Below are 18,888 nucleotides of genomic sequence, written 5' to 3' on the forward strand. Positions count from 1 at the left end.
TTAGCAAAAATTATGTAGACTACATCTGATATATATATATATATATATATATATATCTTTATATATATACGTATATATACGTATGTGTGTATATATGATCAACCAGGTCATTTAAATTTAATTTGATTGAATATGAAAATCTGATTTCATAATAAAAGGATTTAAATAGAAATTACTGTAGTCTGAGTTAATCAGGTAGTTCCTTCTGCAGTTTGGACAGTTACACTTTAAAAACCAATTTTAATCGAGAGGTATAACAATGAGAAAAAAATTTCTTCCAACTTGCACTTGGTTATTTAAGAAAAATAAAATTGCAAGACTTGATATTTCTTTCACATCTTTGTTAGTAAACACTGAAACTAGGTTACTGTATACGGAACATTGTAAAGAACACTAGGAAAACAGTCCCCTTGCAAAACATTAGGAACAGACTATAGCTTTTCATGCACAGGCTGAAATTGTATTTCATTTATAACTAGCATGAAAAAGTAAAAAACTTGTTAATATTCTGAAGCACTCGGAAGATTCATTACAAATATACTCAGGTAATTGTGTAAGGACAGGTATATTAATGCAGCGCTCTAATGCCATCAGCTAAAAGTCAAAGACACATTATAAATGCCTTTGTTTGCATGTCAACATATGCCAGAGGCACTAAATGAAGGTTTAGATGAGTAAATGTGAAATATCAAAATGATGTCAAAGACGACTCACAAATAATGTCTTACAGTCTGAGATCTTGCGCTTTGTTGCTGATATATTCTGTATTTGAAGATAATACACAAGTTGTATTTGATTTTCCAATATCTCTGACACTATACTAGATAGATGGTGCTGCAAATAAACAAGCATTATTTGTAGAGTAAATATATGCATGAACTTCAAATGATGGATAAATGAAAATAAATAGGAAAGCCTTAACGTAACATTTATATTTTAGAAATCTAAATGGAGCGAGTGTGTTGAAGAAGAGCCAAGAGGCATTAAGGCTGAAACTGCAAACCAAGGAGTAAATCGACTTAATGCCATCACATTTCCACCCTATTCATGCCTAAGAAAAGGGTTAGGGAAAGAGATTAGGTTATATATCTGCTGTCAGGGACTGAAGAGACCAAGTAGAGAACTTCACCTAAACAGAATGATGATCAAACAGACATGCTTTAACAGACATGCTTCATAATCTCATCCGTTATTGTCCTCTCTCTGCCTTGACTACAGGTTCAGTAGAAAATCTTAGACAGGGGCAGATTAAATGTGTGATGAAATGTCTGAGAAATATGTGAGTATGTGAGAATATAAGGATGGTTGATTTTCTACCCACATGACGAACATAATCACTATTAGTAACACATATCTACATAAATATGATAATTCAAAATTTAAACACATTTATTGGGTTCATATTGGAAATCATAACCATCTGATGGCATAGTTTTATGGATAATTACCGTTATAGAGATAATGCAGCATGTGAAAGAAAAGCTTTGAGGCTTCTCCACTCACTGGGAGGAGAGTGCGTAGGTTTAGTTGTGCATCGGAGCTGTACCCAAAAGGCAAATATGTGGAAAGTTTGGTGACAAGCATCCAGGCGTGTGGTTAACAAGATTGCATCTGGTGAGCAGAAAGTGTAGGATATAGCTTAACTATGTATTTAAAAGGCAAATTATTTTCACATTAAGTTCAATGCCATCAGTAATCCTTCCAAATATAGATAGAACTATTTCATTTTCAGTAGAAAATAATTATTCAAATACCCTATAGTGCAAATCCCTTTAATTTAGTGCATGACACAGTTTTTGATTTCCTACCACAGAACAAAAACGGAGAAGAATCCAGTAAACATTAAAATCTGTTGTCTTATTTTGGTAATCTGGCTGCTTACTGACAAGTAAATAATCAATACAAATAGTTCCGAAGTGTCTGAAAATAGACAGGCGATTTAAACTGTAACTAACAGCCATGCATTTTCCAGCTGCAGTGCAGTGTTGAGGAAATGACACCAGCTTTGATGGGCTGTATAGCTTTTGAGATGAGCCTCTTTATGCCGCTTGCAGTTCCATTATGGCTTTGTTCGAAAGCTTGTTTACCTGCTGATAACATACACTGGTGGATTCAGGAGCACCGATCCAAAATCTGCTGCCAAAGTCACTCAAGTCTCATTGTACTGCAGGAGGGGAAGAATGAAATGTTTATGCGGAGGGGAATGCAAATGCTAAATGTGAAATCAAACTATGGGACCAATAAGGGATCAGAATAACTTTGCCAGGTTTTATTTTTAGCCCAGTTGCAATGCTAGCTTTGTGGAACACTCTTCACTTTAGCCTCTGTGCATCTGTGTGCTTAGGTTTTGCTCAGTGCAAAACTGCTGCTCTAATTTTACAAATAAATTAACTGTAAGTTGTTGTTGTTGTTTTTTTTTAAAAAAGGGGAGGTTAATCTGCTTCCATCACACGACACATGACTCTGATTTAACTGAAATATCCTACCTGACTAAAGACAGCCTGAATATGTTGTTGTTTGTCTGTGATAAGGCTTAATATCAAACAGCCAGCAGATCAAAAACGGTTCATCGAATCTCATCGTTGTACATCACTTGAATATTTTTGGATTTCACTGTTAGAAAAGCTACGGTCTTGGGTCAAAGGAATAGCCCCTTGGTTTGCATATTAAAGAGGATTTACTAGACCTCTGTTAGCCATGCATCCCCATGCAGGCCAGTCTCCAGGGGGCCAGCAGGGCCCCACAGACGGGCAACTAGGGGGCCAGGTGACCCTGTCTCTGAGGTTAGCAGGAAACACTAAAGAGGGATGGGCAGGGAGCTGAGGAGCCACTGAGTGCGAGTGTGCAAGGCTGGTGATGGCAGCTGTCAATGGTTTGGAAGGAGAAGCAGACAGATTGTGCGTTCTGTTGGTGCAGCCAGTTCGCCACCTGGCAGGCTTTTCCTTGTTAGAACTTCTTGCTGTTTCTGTTCTCATCAGAGAAATGTTTTTCCTCTTATCCTCTGTGTTCATGGGAAGTTAAATTTGTCAGAATGTTTAAAGATGTTTAATGAAAAGCAATTGTTTAAAGTATGCTCTGTGCATTGTACAGAATGGCTGCCGCTCATGTTTGCGATGAAATGCAGTCAGGAAGCCCGATTTATTAATGTAAACCTTCCATTTTTGTGATAAACTGTATTTTTTTAAAGAAATTAAATTACGGATGAAGAGAATGTATGTATGAACGCAGTATGCCTTCTCGGGGTTGACCTTAGCTGTATTATTTGAGTGTTCTTTAAGAAAAGAAGGTGTAGGATTTGCTTAGAAAAAAATAATCTGTAACTTTCAAATCCCATCATAGCCATAAATACTGCACCATGATGCTCAGTTGTTATGAAAAAATGCAAGCAGAAACCATGAAAAGCTTAAAAGTACATTTAAAAATCAAATTTGGCAGTGAGTCCTTGTTCCAACAGGATTAAAAAAAAAGTCTTTCATTTGATATAAATATATGCAAAGAGAGTGGTGTGGTGATCTGGGTGCCAGAGGTGGCGCTTTACTCTGGATATTCTGGCTTGGGCCGGTAAGGGACATAAATTAACATGAATTAACACATGCATGCAATAAGAAAATAATTAATTCAAGTTATCAGTCACCTCTTCCATTCCAGGAATCTGATTGACAAGATAAAGTAATGTGCAAACTGCTTTTCAAAGCTAACAGCCTGGAGCACCCCTCCTATTAGTTAGTCATTCCCTCAGTATCACACCCGGAATCTGTCATTTCACAATTTTCTCCTATAATGCATATGTGCCGCTCTCACCACTCCACTATAGCAACTGCCATCTAACAAGTTGACACAGAGAATGATACAATTCACGTCCAGTATTCAGTTCCATATACAGCAAGCATCTGAGGCAGACGGGTCAAGAATATGGTACATTCTGTTCTCTCTCAAAATTGCTTTTCCAGGACTCTAGAGAAGGTAGATAAAGCTCCCGTGATATCCTCCAGACACCTAAGGGAAGTTTTTAGGGTTAAAAAGTCTCGTCAGGTGTAAAAATAGGTTGTAGCGATGAAATTATGGGATATTTCGTCTTAAAAGACTCGTGCCTGCATAATTTTCATAGAACGTGATTCTTGGTAGGCATTTAAGTGTCTATATACACTCTATATAGGGCAATCCTCCTAAGAATTGTTAACTCAAACTCACAAAGCACATAAAACAATCACACAACAAATCTAAAATGCATACATCCTTTATATATAATTCACAGTAATAGCTTTATTTTTAAAATTATTCAAGAAACATGTTTAAAATGTGGCATTTTAGTGTTTTCAAATACCAGATTATTGCAAACACATTTTGCACAGCAAAAAAAAATAGTTTTGTACCAGGGGTCCCGGTGCTACAGCAAGTATAATACCATTTCCAAGAAGTTGAAATTCTGTTTAAAATGTGGATAAAAATACCAAGTCCGATGTTTATCAAATCATTTAAACCTTTTATTTTATTAATAATTGTACAAAGACAGCAGAAAGTACACCATAAGAGTACTAAGACAAACCCTTAAAAAAGAGAGCATGAACAGGGGCATGTTTACTGCTGGGTTGCATCATCTCTCCTTTTAACAACACTGTGTTTGGCAAATGAGGAGACCAACTGCTGTAGTCTTTAAAGCAAATGTTTTCCTGTACTTGCAGTATTTCAGCAGCTCAACAGTTCAGGACTTTCAGTGTTATATTTTTCATTTTATAATGTTTCTTTCAGTGAGGGACAGATCTTGAGTGCAGGTGAGCTAGCCTGAATAAATTACCACAGCGTCATGTTTTGTACAGGGTTAGATGGACATTGTTTTGCTGATATTAGCAAGGCCTTCCCTGAAAAAGACGTACGGCATTAATGGTGCCTTCACATGTGCGAGTTAACCCACGTACATGTTGTTTATATGTTTGTTTGTTTTTTTGTAGATGTTGGACTTTCTGACTAACTTGTATTTGTGGATGCGGGGACTAAGTGTGCTTTCTGTTTTCAGTGTTTTTGAGCTCTTGACTGATCTCTACTACAGAATAATGTCCATTTTTAAAGCAGCTATCTCAGGGCTCAAAGATCAGTGACCCTCAAAAATTATTTTTAAATTGAACTATCTGCTGAAATAGCTATAGCTCACCATGTGAAGTACAGAAAAACCCATGCTCTCTAGAATGTGTTTTTTAATACTCCGACATGTTTGTTAATTAACCTAATTAACCCGGGTGCTTTTTGTTTAACTTTTCCAGCGTTGTCCTTATGCCTGCCAGCTTCTAACTTCACTAAAATTGCTGTCTTTGCACTATTTCTAATATTAATAATAATAATACAGGGTGTCAGTGATATGCATACAATTATATTCTACTTTTATTTATAGTTTATACAGCATTCCACAGAACATGTAGGCTACATGTTACAGACACGTTACAGTAGGTTACATGATACAGAAAAGTCCAGGGTTGTTCATCTTTGTGTAGATATAATGCTTTTCTCAGCCCCTCGTCAGAAAAAGCGTATCAGTTTCAGCACAGGCCATTTAAAACATCCTTATCCCTTAACTTGTTGTCTGTTACCTTCCAAACATACTTTTGATAGTACATCAGTTACCCAAGCATCTCAGTCTGTGAACGTTGCCGGCTGTGCTGGCTAGTTTAACTTGGTGTTTAAGTGCCCCCTACCTAGTTGCTTTATTCATGCTACCAGCAATTAAAAATGTTTTAAGCCTTGCTTCATTTTTCTCAATTTTTATTCAACCAGTCTAGTTACCCTGGTAAGAGCGCTGCTTAAAAGAGCTCTGGTGAAATTTGTCTGCTCACAAATAGTAAGTCTGAATAAGTCGAATAGCATCAGGATTTCTGTTCACCCACAATTTGCGAGTTTTTAGCTTTGCAACATGTTTTATTTTTTAATGTCAATCATATTATATTCTTTAAAGAATATAATCTTAAAATCAAATTTTTTACCAGACAGTTTTTTGCTTTTTAAATTTGTCAGCAGTCTGAGGGCAATGAGGTAGAGCAAGCTATAAACCAAAAAGCCTGGTTGTCCAATTTTGGGTGACAGAAAAAAAAAGTCTCCAAAGGACGATAGTGCGCACAAAAGTTGTTCTGTTGGCTGTGAGTGTGGTGTCAGCCGGTCCCAGTCCCTGTGGCCCTCACCGTGCACTGTGCAGGCCTGATGGGAAACTGACTGCAGCACAGGACATGGCCTCGTTTGTTCACGGTCCCCCCTCTCTGAAAAGAGTTATGCTGTCTGTTTTGAATGGACAGCGTTTTTCTTTGTGTGCTCGATCAAAACACAGGGCAAAGTTAGTCAGCAAGTTGCATAGCTTCTGCATTCTGATTCTTCAAGCCTCTTTTGTATGAAGTTTAGCACAATGTTTTACACTGTGTTTGACCTGAATGGCATGCTGAAGGTAGGAACATTTTTTAAAAACTATCAAATAGAAAGGAGTAGAAAGTCATTTTCGTATGCAGTTTATTTTCTCACTCATTTCTCTGTGATAGAACAAAGTAAGTAACACGATCATATGGGGTTAAAAAAGCTCTGCTGTAATACAGGAAATGACAGAGTGCAGTGTTGCTGAAATATTTATATGCTTTTATCTGATCTATTTCCTAACCACAAGGTATTTGCCTGTGAATCCCTGGCACTTTTGATATTACCTGAAGGCAAATGGTATATAGATTTATACAAGTTATTTACAACAACAGCCAAGCCATTCCTCTGGAAACTAGGCTGCAGATCAAAGGATTGTTTTGATCTCTACTTAGCATATTTGTTTAACCTAGCCAGTGATTCTGAAAAGTGCACAAGCTTTTCGGTGATATGCAGAGCACCCTTTATCCGTCTTTTTCTTCTGTTAGCTCTGGATTTAAGTACTTTCTGTATTTAGGAGACAACTGGATTTGCCAGCTTTTGAAATTTAGTTGCCCACTGCTAGCAGTCTTGGCACTCAGAAATAGATAACTAGGTATGTTCCACTGCTAATCCTGATCGGCCTTGTAATAGTATTTGTGGACTGTACAGCACTCAATTAGGGCATAATGTGCTATTTTTATTTCCTTTAAGTTGGATTAAATATGAAAACATGTTTGTTTGGGTTTTTTTTTTCAGCTTCCATCTACTGTTTACTGTGTGGGTACTTTGCAAAGTATTGTTTTATACTGTTTCAATCAGTACGACTCTCTCCACACAGGATTGCAAAATGTCAGGAGAAAAACAATGTCCAAGCGCTCTCTCTACAAAAGATGCCAGGGCAATCAGGAAATTTTCTGGAATGCTTAAGAGAATGCATATGCACACAATGCCCTAATTCTCTCTTACTTTGGGTTTGGAAAAGATGAGCCCAGGTTTATTGAGAGCCAAAAAAGGGGGCAGATGGCTCACAAGAGGGATAAACCTGGGAAGTCATGCTGTAAATGTGTTTTACAGAAAACAATGAAAGGAGCGGACAAAGCGATTGTGGCAAAGTCCTTTGGAAAATGGAAAAGCAGCTCTCTAAGGTCCAGGACCATGGAGAAGCCGGATGAGCCGTCCGAGGAGAGTAAGGAGAAGAGCCTTTCCAACCGCACCTGTGAAGCCCCCCAACTCGGCAAGAAACCAGTTGGTAAAAGTACACTATTTTCTTATTTCTAGTCTATTCATACTAATGTGTCTATCCACTTGTTTTTCTTGTGGCAATTTTAATTATTACTGCAGTGACTTGGGTTTTTTTGTGTGTGTGTTTTTTTTTTCATTTGACTCTCTGGCCTGCCATATCCGGTGAACAAACAAACCACATTGTTGGGCAAGAGAATTCCTTTTGAGGGAAAGTGTGTCTCCGATGATACAGTGTTGCCAGAAAAAGACAAAGCAAAAAATAGCAAACACAAAAACAGTCACAGGTGCATGGGAAAAAGAGAGAACCGAGTGAATGGTCACTGCGGTCCCCAGGAGGTCTTTCAGTGTTAGCCAGTGCGGTGGGTGGACTTCTGACAAGGACGCTGGTTAGCAGCCAGGTGGAGTGTGTAACTGAGAATGCTCCTGTTTATTCTTTTCACATGCTAATGCGGCTCCTGTGTGACTTTAATGCGGCAAAACTTTTTCTTGGAGTTAACATTTTTGTTGTTTCAATACCTGCTCTTGTATCACAGCAGTGGACTGATTCAAAAGCTCCACACTCTTTTATAAAGGATTGGGACTGTGCCAGGGAGAGAGATACATTAAGTATGGGCTACATGGGGGGGGAAAATACACTGGTTGAATATTTTCAATGCAAACAGGTACCGACATTTTACTTTAAAATAGGCAGTCATTATTTGTGTTAAAATTATAAACGTGGACAATATTTTCAAGTTAAAGTGTCTAAATGGACAGCAGAAAGTGTCCATATGGGCTCTTTTGGTTTCGCTTATCTTGATTGCAGCATATTATCTCCCATACACTGAGTGTTTACATGCAGTATTATGGAGTTTCATCTACCCAAAAAATAAAAAATAGATACCAGCTTTCCAAAACTCTGTAATGAAGGACTGCATGAGGACCCACGTTTTGAGCAAATGCACCCCTATGTGGTCAAACTAAGAATTTGAAAGAAACACACAGGCCGTGCAGGCATTACCAAGCTTTTGTAGCCATGATATCTAACGTGCTCTATCAGTATTGCTCTAAATATTCAAAATCACATCTTAAGCTTTTATTAGTGCTTTATTAGTATACAGCCAACACAATATCTAATTGAGGAGCACAAAAAAGCAATATGGCTTCACACTATGGGTCTTTCCATACCTTGTAGTGTACAATCTGTAAATAGCTTCAAAGGCACTGCATCTGCCATCTGCACTTCTAGGAACTCTTCTGCATAACCATTAAAACAAGCTGTCTCAGAGGACATCATTCGTATTTCAGCCTCAACCCTGAATTACAGTGTGTTCATTATAATTATAAGGGAGGAGTGTTGCCAGGCTAGCCTGCAGAATGCCAGGTGCACACTTCCATAATCTACCATTTTAAACAACTCGGAGCATTAACAACAGTATCTACATGCTATTCAGCCATTAGTTCTCTTTGGCTTTCATGCTCAAACTCACATCATGCATCTGAGCATTTTGTATTCTGCAACAGACATACGAGCAGAAGAAAGTGCAATACTTTGTAGTGTTCCATTTTTCCTAAGCCTGCTTAGGTTATGTGACTGAGCCATGCCGCTGTGTGAAATTTTATCCCGATACTGGCACTGTATCCTTGTGAGGGAGTCTTGTAAAATAGGTTTACTTAGCGCCTTTGCTGGCATTTTCCGAAGATAGCAAATGCACACACACTGTCCGTGATCGGATTAACTCTTCAACAAAATGATGTAACTCTTTGTCTTTCTTGTGTGGCATAGGTTTCTGTGCTTAAGTTTAGTGGTCATCCGGTAGAGAATAGAAACACTTGAAATCCAGTCACAGCATTATAATCCATATATTATATATATAATAGATGACAGCCTTGGTTAATCATTCTTTGTCAGCCAAATGTGATATGTCACTGCCCAGAGTGAGTCATTCACCAAAAAAAGAAGAAGAAAAAAATATCCCTAGATTTTTTTCAGATACTGCCTCAAACCGCACAGCCACAATCCTTAATTAAAAGCTAATTCTAATTTGTAAAGCATTTATATTTGAACTTTGCCTGGTGTTCCTCTGTCATGTTGAGGCACAGGATTTAAATTTCATGTGATAAGTGTGAACGATTTTTTAAGCATCCAATACAGTAAAAAGTATGCGATGCCAAGTACACGGAGAACATGAATTTGCACCTGAGGACATATAGCTTTACATCCGGAGTCGCAAGGTGTGTCAAGACAAAATGTTAATTGCACAATTTATGAGAGAAATCAGTTGAAATATCTCCACGGATCCCATTTATTTACATTTTAATTACTACTATTACTTATTCTTATTTTTTGGATGTGACCATAGCAAGCCCAATTCCTCCCCTACACTAGAAAGAAGCAGAATGACTGTTTTCCACTGGAGGTTTAGATGCTTGTTTATCACTTTTAAATACCATCATCTTTGCTGAAATCCCCTCTCAAAAGAACCTTTCACTTGCTGGAATAAATTCAAATTAAAATTTAAATCCCTCTTTGCATTTCTTCAGCCTTTTTTAAAATAGCTGCCTCCTTTTAGAAAGCTGTTTATGTAGTGATCTGTTCATAATCCAGTTTGTTTCTCAACAGCGAAAAACACAGAAATCGTATTATCACTATCTTGGAGAGATGATGCGAGAAATCAGGAAGTATAAATGTCTGGATCTGTGGAAGTTTTCAAAGTTGTAAAGCTGAAGAATATGGCAAAAGCCTTTAAATAAAGTAGTCAGTAACACTCCAATTTGACTTGTAAATATGCTGCAAGTAAATTGTGCCGCAATATCTCAAACATATTTCCCCAACCTTTAGCAAAGCTAATATAAGTGTGCTCATTCAGTGAATACAAAACGTTTTAGCATGTTTCAGACAACAGATGAACAACATTTCTCTTACAACTTAGATAGATTTGATATCAGAAATCTTGATATGTGTTACAAACAGCTACTGAAGAGAGAACTGGGGGATTAACCCCTGGCACTGTAGCTGACAAGTCATGCAGATCTCTGTAAACAGCTCTTTCTAATCTTAGGAAGTGCTCACCTTCCAGTATACCGAGAAAAACAATATCTAATCAAAAATGTAACAAATATAAACAGAAACAGCAGACATTTACATGCAATGCCTTTTGATAACAATCCATTTCAGATGTAAAATGACGCAGAAGAGGCCATAGGGAAATTTAATTTGCTCAAGCTAGATTGGATTTATTGTTTGGAAACAAATTATAATTGTGTCTCCAGAAAGTTAACCAAGATCTAAACAAAAGGAAATCAATGACCCACCCCCATTAATCACTCAAAGCCAGCTACTTGTGCTGTAGAAACTTACTTCATAATCAATTTCTTTGTTTTGCTCAAAGGGCATTTGCATTTTCGTTCATGTCAGCAAGCTTCCTGTATCTGGCGCAATCAAAAATTGCAAGCCATCCACATTAATGGAGTTTTTTTTTCTATTTATTCAAGTGCATATCTCTGAATACTCAAGATGATTTTAGCTTATTATGCAAACAGCCCTGCAAATATTTTGTTGAGTGACAAAGTAAACTTTTCTGATACCTAATTTTTCCAGTGTCATGGAAAAAAATCTTTTATTTTAGTAGCCTACATACATCTGACACATTTTTCCTTTAGTTTTAATGACCAACAATCTCTAATGAATATCTTATCCTTAGGATCTTGCTACGGAGCACCTCTAGGACTTCTGAGACCAGACACAAATGCCTCTTGTTAGTTGTGTCTAGACATACTATTACAGCCACCAAGGTCATTATCAAAGCATGCATTATACACACCTGTTACCATTGTGTAGATGCTCGTTTTTGGCTGAACATCCAAGCTCCTATCTCGCCATTTATAGGCGTGTCTGCTTCATTGTCTGCCTGCCTGAGTGAAAAAGATGGGCACTCATATCTGGACCTAACCTCTCAATGACACAACAAAGTGAGTCTACAGGCCTTTGAAAAAGAAGACATCGACTGACCAATCAAGTGCTGATTTATTAAATGTAACCAATCAGACACTCTCAGTTTAGGCTGGTAAATGTAAGAACCAGTTGTGATTGTTGCCACTGATACTTATAGATGTAAATATATTTAAACCAAACTCTTATTTTGTTATTATTTTGTTTCTATGACTGCACTTTATAGATGTGAAAATAATGTTTGCTTGATTACCTGCCCCGTTTTGTAAAATCTGATCAACATGGGAAAAAGAGAAAGAGGACAAACAATCGCTGACTAATGAGGCTTTTCACTGAAATTGCTAAATACATTATATAGATAATTGTGGACTCTTTGTGTTCTCACTTTTACATTGTTTGGGCTTAAGCTTACAATGGTAAAACGTCTTGGTAAATAGCAAATTGTGAGCTATGCCATATAAAACATAAAATAAAATGGAATCACTTAGAATTGTGATGCAGTCTTAATAATCACCGTGGTTTCTGGATTTTATGATCCCGTGTGCAGCTTTTCTGCCATACAAACCTTAAAGTTTGGCTCTTTGGTTAATTCATCAGTCAGATAAATGCAAAGCTAATAATAAAAGCTCCTTTTCATTTTGAATGTACTGGATGTATGGATGCTAATGCCACTGTAATTATGTTAAACAACATTTCTTCCTATGTAGTTTCAGTAAACATTTGCAAGTGACATACAAGCTCACCTATAACCCTTTTCACCTCAAAAGTTTGGTCACCTGTTTCTTTTTTAAAAAACAGAAATTTGGCTACAGAGTAATTTGTATTAGTTCATTAAAAAGAGTATTTCACACCCTACTAGAGGAGGATTTATCAAGTTTGGAGAAACTTTTTCAAACTCAAATATAACCGTGGCCCTACAGTAGCTCCAAAGGCATTGGTTCAATGAAGAGATAAATAAAACCAACCTACATTTGTTCACAAAACATTCCAAATGTTATTGAAGTCTCTTCAAAGGACACTGAATAAACATATTGTAAGGTTGCCCACGGTCACACATAAATCGCCCAAAAGGGGATTGCTGGGAAGTAATCTAATCATTTCCTTTAACTGAGACACACTGACATGCAGTGTAGATAATGATCCCCATGAAAAATGCACTGTATTTTCAAAAGAATATTCCCTGTCTGTTGACATTAACATAAAGATAGTTCTACATCCTGGAGCCATATCAACAACATGTACTTATGTTTGGTTACCCATATTTGCATATGCAAATAATTTATTTAAAATTTAATTCAGTCCTTTTATGTGACTTTGTGGCGATGAACAAGCGGCATCAAGTGGTTGCACAATGAGGGTTCAGTACCACCAAGAAATACCATTTGTGTCATTTTAGACCGAGCTTGAAGCATTACAGCCGAAATTAACCACAGTTCAATATAGATTTCTACGTGTCTATCACATTCAATGGGACAGTGAATATGCATTGTTGTTTGGCTGTACGGGCTGCCACGCAAAATTAGTCGTGTTGCTTTGTTGAAATTACAGGGCGGGGTGTTGAGTGAGGGGGTTTGTTGAAGTTATACCGCTGACATTTTGATCCTGCAGTACATTAGAAGAATTCAGTTAAACATATTTGTGTAGGTTTCACAGGAGGAAGGTATAGTGTTCAAAACAACAGGGTGCTGTGACACTTCACTTTGCTTACATAATTTGCAGCAGAATGCAAAAAGCTTTTAGACACAGATGTGACCCATTGTAATACCTTTCTAAATGCAATCAAACACTTTCTACAAATATGAGCAGGACTTTTTAAATGTGAACCCTTGTTTGACATGTAATTTTGTCCAACCCACTCCTCTTTCATTTCTCCATCAGCTCTCTCCAGTTATGCCCACATTTTCAGTTGATGAAATAGCTTGACAAAACACTAGTTTATGTTGCATGTTGCCTCTGAATGAGTTCTCTCTTTTTCGAGATCCGAACAGATGTTATGGGCAAAAGAAAATGTTACATTTTCGTAAATGGTGTTGTTGCGCGGTCTTCAATATGCTCTCACAATTTGCCGGGACTGCTTAACACGAGTTGATTGTTTTTGTGTTTTCTTCAAACAAAGCTGATGTCTGGTCGTGGACATGAAATAATCATCCCTTAGAACAAGCTTGCCATGGCCTCACAGTGAGATTGTCTACATCAGGAATGAGAGAACATGCCATGTGATGAGATGCTTACATAGATGATCCTTTACTTTCATATATTTGTACGATTATCAGGTACAAATTGTGGAAAAAAGAGGGTAAAACAGAGCATGTCTGCTCTCTTTGTATGTCTCTTTCACAGTGTACCATGAATTGGCTCTTGAAGACAGTTAGAAATTAGACTTTCAAATGAGGCATTAAACAAGGTGATGATCAACTGCCAAACCTTAAGTAATGATATTCTCCATCCTCAAGTCCCCAGCCTTGCATAACCAAATGCACAAATCACAGGAAAAAGAACTGAAAATTCATTATTATTACATATTGTGTTCACACGTCAGTCCCCGGGGACTGGGGGGACATCACCATCAGATAAGCGTGTTTGGGTGGCCCCTACCATCAGCTGGGGAAGGGCTAGGCTTGGATCTTGAGGGGGGGCCCCCTCATGGGTATCACTTATTTTAAATCCTGAGCCTCACCAACCCACCCCCCTCTTTTGCCCCCCTCGCCCCAGGCTCCACCCAGAAGTGTGGTTGCCTTTGTCATTGTAATCTGGCCCTGTTTGCTAAATGCTTCCACTGTTTACTCTCTGCTATGGGGGCTTGTATGAACAGGAGTCAGCAGGATGCAGGGTGACATCACTTTGGCTGGGGGGTGGTGGTGGTGGTTTGAAAAGCTGCATTTGTGATTTCTCGGGGCCCCTTTCTTCTTTTATTCTTCCCTGTCTCTATCCAGGCCTGTCGAACGCATGAGCTAACTCAGGAGGCTAACATGGACTACAGGGAGGAATTACACCTAATTACTTGAATAACTGCTAGGCAGCAGCTTTCCGTAGTCACCAAAAATCATTTCCAGGTCTGTGCCTTTTAGTGATAGGCAGACTTCTGATGACAGAAAAACCTCAGACAAAGCTTTTACATTGAAATGGTCCAAGAGAAACGAAACAGGCTGACAGGTACAAACACTAAAAAGGAGGAGAATCAAATTAACAGACAAGGATTTCATATCATCTATTTTTGTTGTTGCCGTAGCGATAAAGTCGCAGACATTGAAACTGGTCTGTTCAGCCATTGTTATCATCCCTGGCCATCTGCTGCTGAGGAGTGACATTCCCTCTCATTTGCATGATGAGTGATGTATGAGGAGCTTGGGAGGGCATATGCCCTGGTCTTATGACAAACCAAGGGAAAGTTTTTTGTTTTTTTAAACACATAAAATGAGGATCAATATATGAATAAGTCTGGATGAAGGAGTTAAAAAAAAGAAAAAGGAATAAATCATCTGTGAGTGCACCGTGAGTGTATATGTGTCCACATGTGTGTTTGCCTGCATGTAGGCTGCATCCTCAGTAAGCGCACACAAATCTGTGGTGCCTGCGTGTGTGTCTGTGTGAGAGTACGCGCGCATGAGTAGAGCCCAGTGCGCGCATCTGCCTTCTTGTGTGCCTGTTTGTGTGTTTTGCGGATGTGGGAGTAGAGCGAGGAGGGGGGTTGGTGGCTGTTGATGTGCAAATGTGCATCATGTTGAAGGGCTGTGAATGGGGAGGTGTGACGTAAAAAGGGACCCGAACGCAGGTGCTTATCTCGAGGCTGTCAAAGGCACAGTATGTCATATTCCTGGGGACTACCTTTCAAAGCCACAGCACCAGCTAAGCTATCAAGAGACTGGGAGAAAATCAAACTTTTTGGATCACAGCACTAGGTTGGTGTCAAAGTTCTTTTTATTTAATATACTGTCAGTTTGGTCAGCATTTGTCATCAGTGATATGCTGTATCGCAAATGTGAACGACAAGGCTTTTAGCTCACGCTGTTAGATGCTGTCCTGTGCGATCCAAAGCAGCAGCTGAAACGCACAAGTGTTAGAAACTTATTTAGATTTACACTTAGATTTTTGAATTTTGATTTTTTTTACTCGGCTGCGGAACTCGCCTCGTCCAGAATTTGCATGACTATGTGAAAAAGAATTGTGCTGGCAGTTGTTTTTAACTGTGTCAGGGAGTGTTTGTTGTAGAAAATGTTGCACAGATGAACATGAACACTGCTTTCCTGATACAAATCAGTGTTCTTAAAATCTTTGCTGGAAAGCGAGCGCAGCTTCTGTCCAGGTTTCAGACAGTTTGAGAGGAGATTAAATGGCTCAAACTGCTTTTTGAGAGGCATGACCTATTTTTGATCATCCAGATAGCATGAGATACTGTCTACCTAGATTAAGTTCACAGCATTTGTGTAGAGTATAAGCTTGTCTTAGGAATAACACATGTTCGTATTGTGTGTAGAGACAAAGCATTGTCAGGTTGCCTGTGGCTTTGACAGTGACAGCTGTACATACAAGACCACTGAGCCTAATGCACTTAAACATTGACTCTGTGTTCCAATAACGTGTTTGAGCAGTCAGTCAAGTATTTTATTGCATCCTGTCCTGGCTTTCTGTAATTTGTATTACAAGTCTGAAAAAGATATGTTAATAGTGATCATAGTTTGACAAAAAAAAAAAAATCCACAAATCAGCTTTTGTGTTATTGTCTGAGGACAAATCTCAGATTTAGACAAATTCACAGGGCCGAAGCACTACAGTCTGTTTTGAATTTATGTTATCATTTGCATCATAACTGTGGCAAAGTTACAAAACTATATGCTAATGCCAAATGTAGTGAGACAGTAACACAGTCCACTAGCGAACTTTTGTGGTAGACGTGGGCAAGACTTAGCTTTGACCAAATTGTAAGGGGTCAAAGCACTCAACAGTCTCCAGAGCAACTATTGATTTAAGAGGATGGATGCTGGTTGGAAAAGTTCATCATTTACTAGTAAGTTGGAGCACACTAATGCCTCAGAATCTGCTTGTATGACCCATCTTCAAGCTGATCCCTGTTTTTTTATTTTTTTTATTTTTTTTAATTTAAGGAGCATTTTCTTTTAAATGAGAGTCAAGAGTAGATTAGTGTATGAATTATTAAAACGTGAATATTATTTCTCTTTTTTTCAGCAAAAAAAAATCTAAATGATATAAGCTAAATACTTCAGTATTTCTATACAACTTATATAAATGTAAACTAAATCTCTTATATTTGCCAGTGATTTTTATTTTTGTGAGGGAAATGATTCTTTCTGTCATTGTTACATTAGAAGAATTCCCACTGATATGACTCAGTGGTAAAATATATTAAATGCCACTTGTCATTGTGCCTGTTTGTCTCCATTTGATCATAAGTTTTGTCATCATCTCATGACAGGCAGCACTCATCTCTTAATAAACATGAAAAAGACATCAGATGATACAGTATTGTGTAACACATCTGAGTAATCCTTTGAAAAGTTTGCCCCGTTATACAGAGATTAAAACATATGAGGAGAGCGAAGTTACAAAGTTGCACCTCCACACTTTGTTTTAATTATAAAAGCAGCAGAGTCTGTGGTAGGGCTGTGTGCTAAAGCAGTGATAAGTAAGAGGCATTATTCCTCTCTGCTCCACACCCTCCTCTTCAAAGCACAGGGAAGTTAGTTGCTACACAACACATTAACGTAACCTTTGTTTGCCTCCAGGAACTGTCCATGGTACCTGCTGCTCAACAAAACTGGATTCACAAACCCATTCACATAGCTGAAATACACTTTAAATGACCGTGATGGCAAATTTGTTTTGTACCTATTTTCATGTATTTAGCACACAACTAAATGAATGTTATTTAACTTCTGGCCTCCTTTAAAAAAAACACGAAGAGCTTGTCTTAATTATAAACAAATTGCCGTCGAGTCTTCACATTGTCAAGTATAAAATACATTTCAGACGAATACACAATGTGTTACCTGTTTTTCCACTGCTCAAACTTTCAGTTAGTTAATCCAGGAAAATGAATTATGTGGATTTAATTCAACAAGGTCTCAGAAATGATCCATCTGCTGTTGAGCAGCTGGTGAAAGGATAAATGTAATTAATTACTTAACTTTTGAAGAGTATTCCAGAAAAAAACAGTGATGTTTGTTTGTCCTGCTGGAGAAAAATGTAAAGCAACAGTGTTAACAGTACCTTTCAATATTATTATTTATTTCTCTGAACATTTGAATATAATTTGCCTGCAGTCTGAAAGTATTGTTTAAATATGCTCTTTTATAAATGTAAAAAGCCACAGTTTGTCACAGTGGAAATATGTCCCTTAAATTAAAAGAGGTGATATTGCATTGATTCAAATTGAGCCAGTAATAAAGTCAATATTATAATATTTAATGAGTTGTGCATAATTACTGATAAAGGCAATTTATGTTATATAAATTAAAACAGGTTTGAGCTGTATTTTTACTGATTGGTGCTTTAAAAGTGGAATGATTCTAACCAAAGCACTGTAACTGGGCATTTATTCCAAATCTTAATAAAATATTTGGAGCTGCTTATAATGTCACACATGTTTTTAAGCTTGTTGGTAGCATACAATAAAATGATCTAAAAACGTTAATGTTGAATCAGGTGGGATTTTCCTGAAAAGACAATAAAAGACAAGAGAAAAAAAGGAGGTTTAAGTGAATACATATATTTGCCTGACAGGGGCAAGACTATGAAATGTTCCCAATTATTACTACATGGGATTTTTTTTAAATGCCTTTCTTTCCTTCTTTTTTTTTTCCCTTCTAAATATATTTCAGAATTTACCTTGATTGTAATGTACCTCATTGGCTGTGGTTTTGTTTGTTGGCCTAACTATAAAGGATCTGCTTATACCCTTGTGGGTTGGGAAGAATTAGGATTTATGAATTTATTTCCTCTGTTGTATTGTTTAAACAGCTTTGGTTTAGTTTTGATCCCTTCCTCTTGCCTTTGAGGCTGTTCCACGGTGTCAGCTGTTGACTGATAGTAAGAGAACTGCCTCACAGTGTGAATGAAAGAAAACTAGCGGTTGGTAAACACTGATAAGGGATAAATAGAAAGCGGTCAGGCAGAGATAGTTCTGTGGGAGCCCAGATTGTGTGCGGTCTGTTAAAATGAGATTCTGAGCCTGTCCTTTTTATTCTTCCTCCCCTCCCCTCCCCTCCCCTGTGCGGCGTTTGTCTGGAAAATCTCCAGTGACCCGGCTCGGCAGTCCCAGGATGCAGTATTCTCTTTTTTGTATTTGTTTTGTTTTCTAACAAGGGTCAAGTTGGCCAATAGACATGTCC

General features: G+C 37.8%; 1 protein-coding gene across 2 annotated transcripts in view; it reads left to right on the plus strand.

Annotated features, from left to right (window-relative positions):
- Window positions 1-7,494: 7,494 nt before the first annotated feature.
- Window positions 7,495-18,888, plus strand: part of st18 (ST18 C2H2C-type zinc finger transcription factor) — a 40,021-nt gene continuing 28,627 nt past the window's right edge. Inside the window, exon 1 of one of the 2 annotated variants that reach the window (XM_085389964.1) lies at window positions 7,495-7,618. In XM_085389964.1, the coding sequence (XP_085246090.1) occupies window positions 7,525-7,618 (94 nt within the window). In that variant the 5' untranslated portion in view covers window positions 7,495-7,524. Of the gene's footprint in view, window positions 7,619-15,304; window positions 15,442-18,888 lie in introns of those variants that run through there. The other variant, XM_085389965.1, reaches the window with a different exon arrangement.

The sequence above is a fragment of the Rhamphochromis longiceps genome, linkage group LG18, assembly GCF_057381845.1.
Source record: "Rhamphochromis longiceps isolate RC_006_pf linkage group LG18, R_longiceps_female_GT1.1, whole genome shotgun sequence".
Classification (NCBI taxonomy): Eukaryota; Metazoa; Chordata; class Actinopteri; order Cichliformes; family Cichlidae; genus Rhamphochromis; species Rhamphochromis longiceps.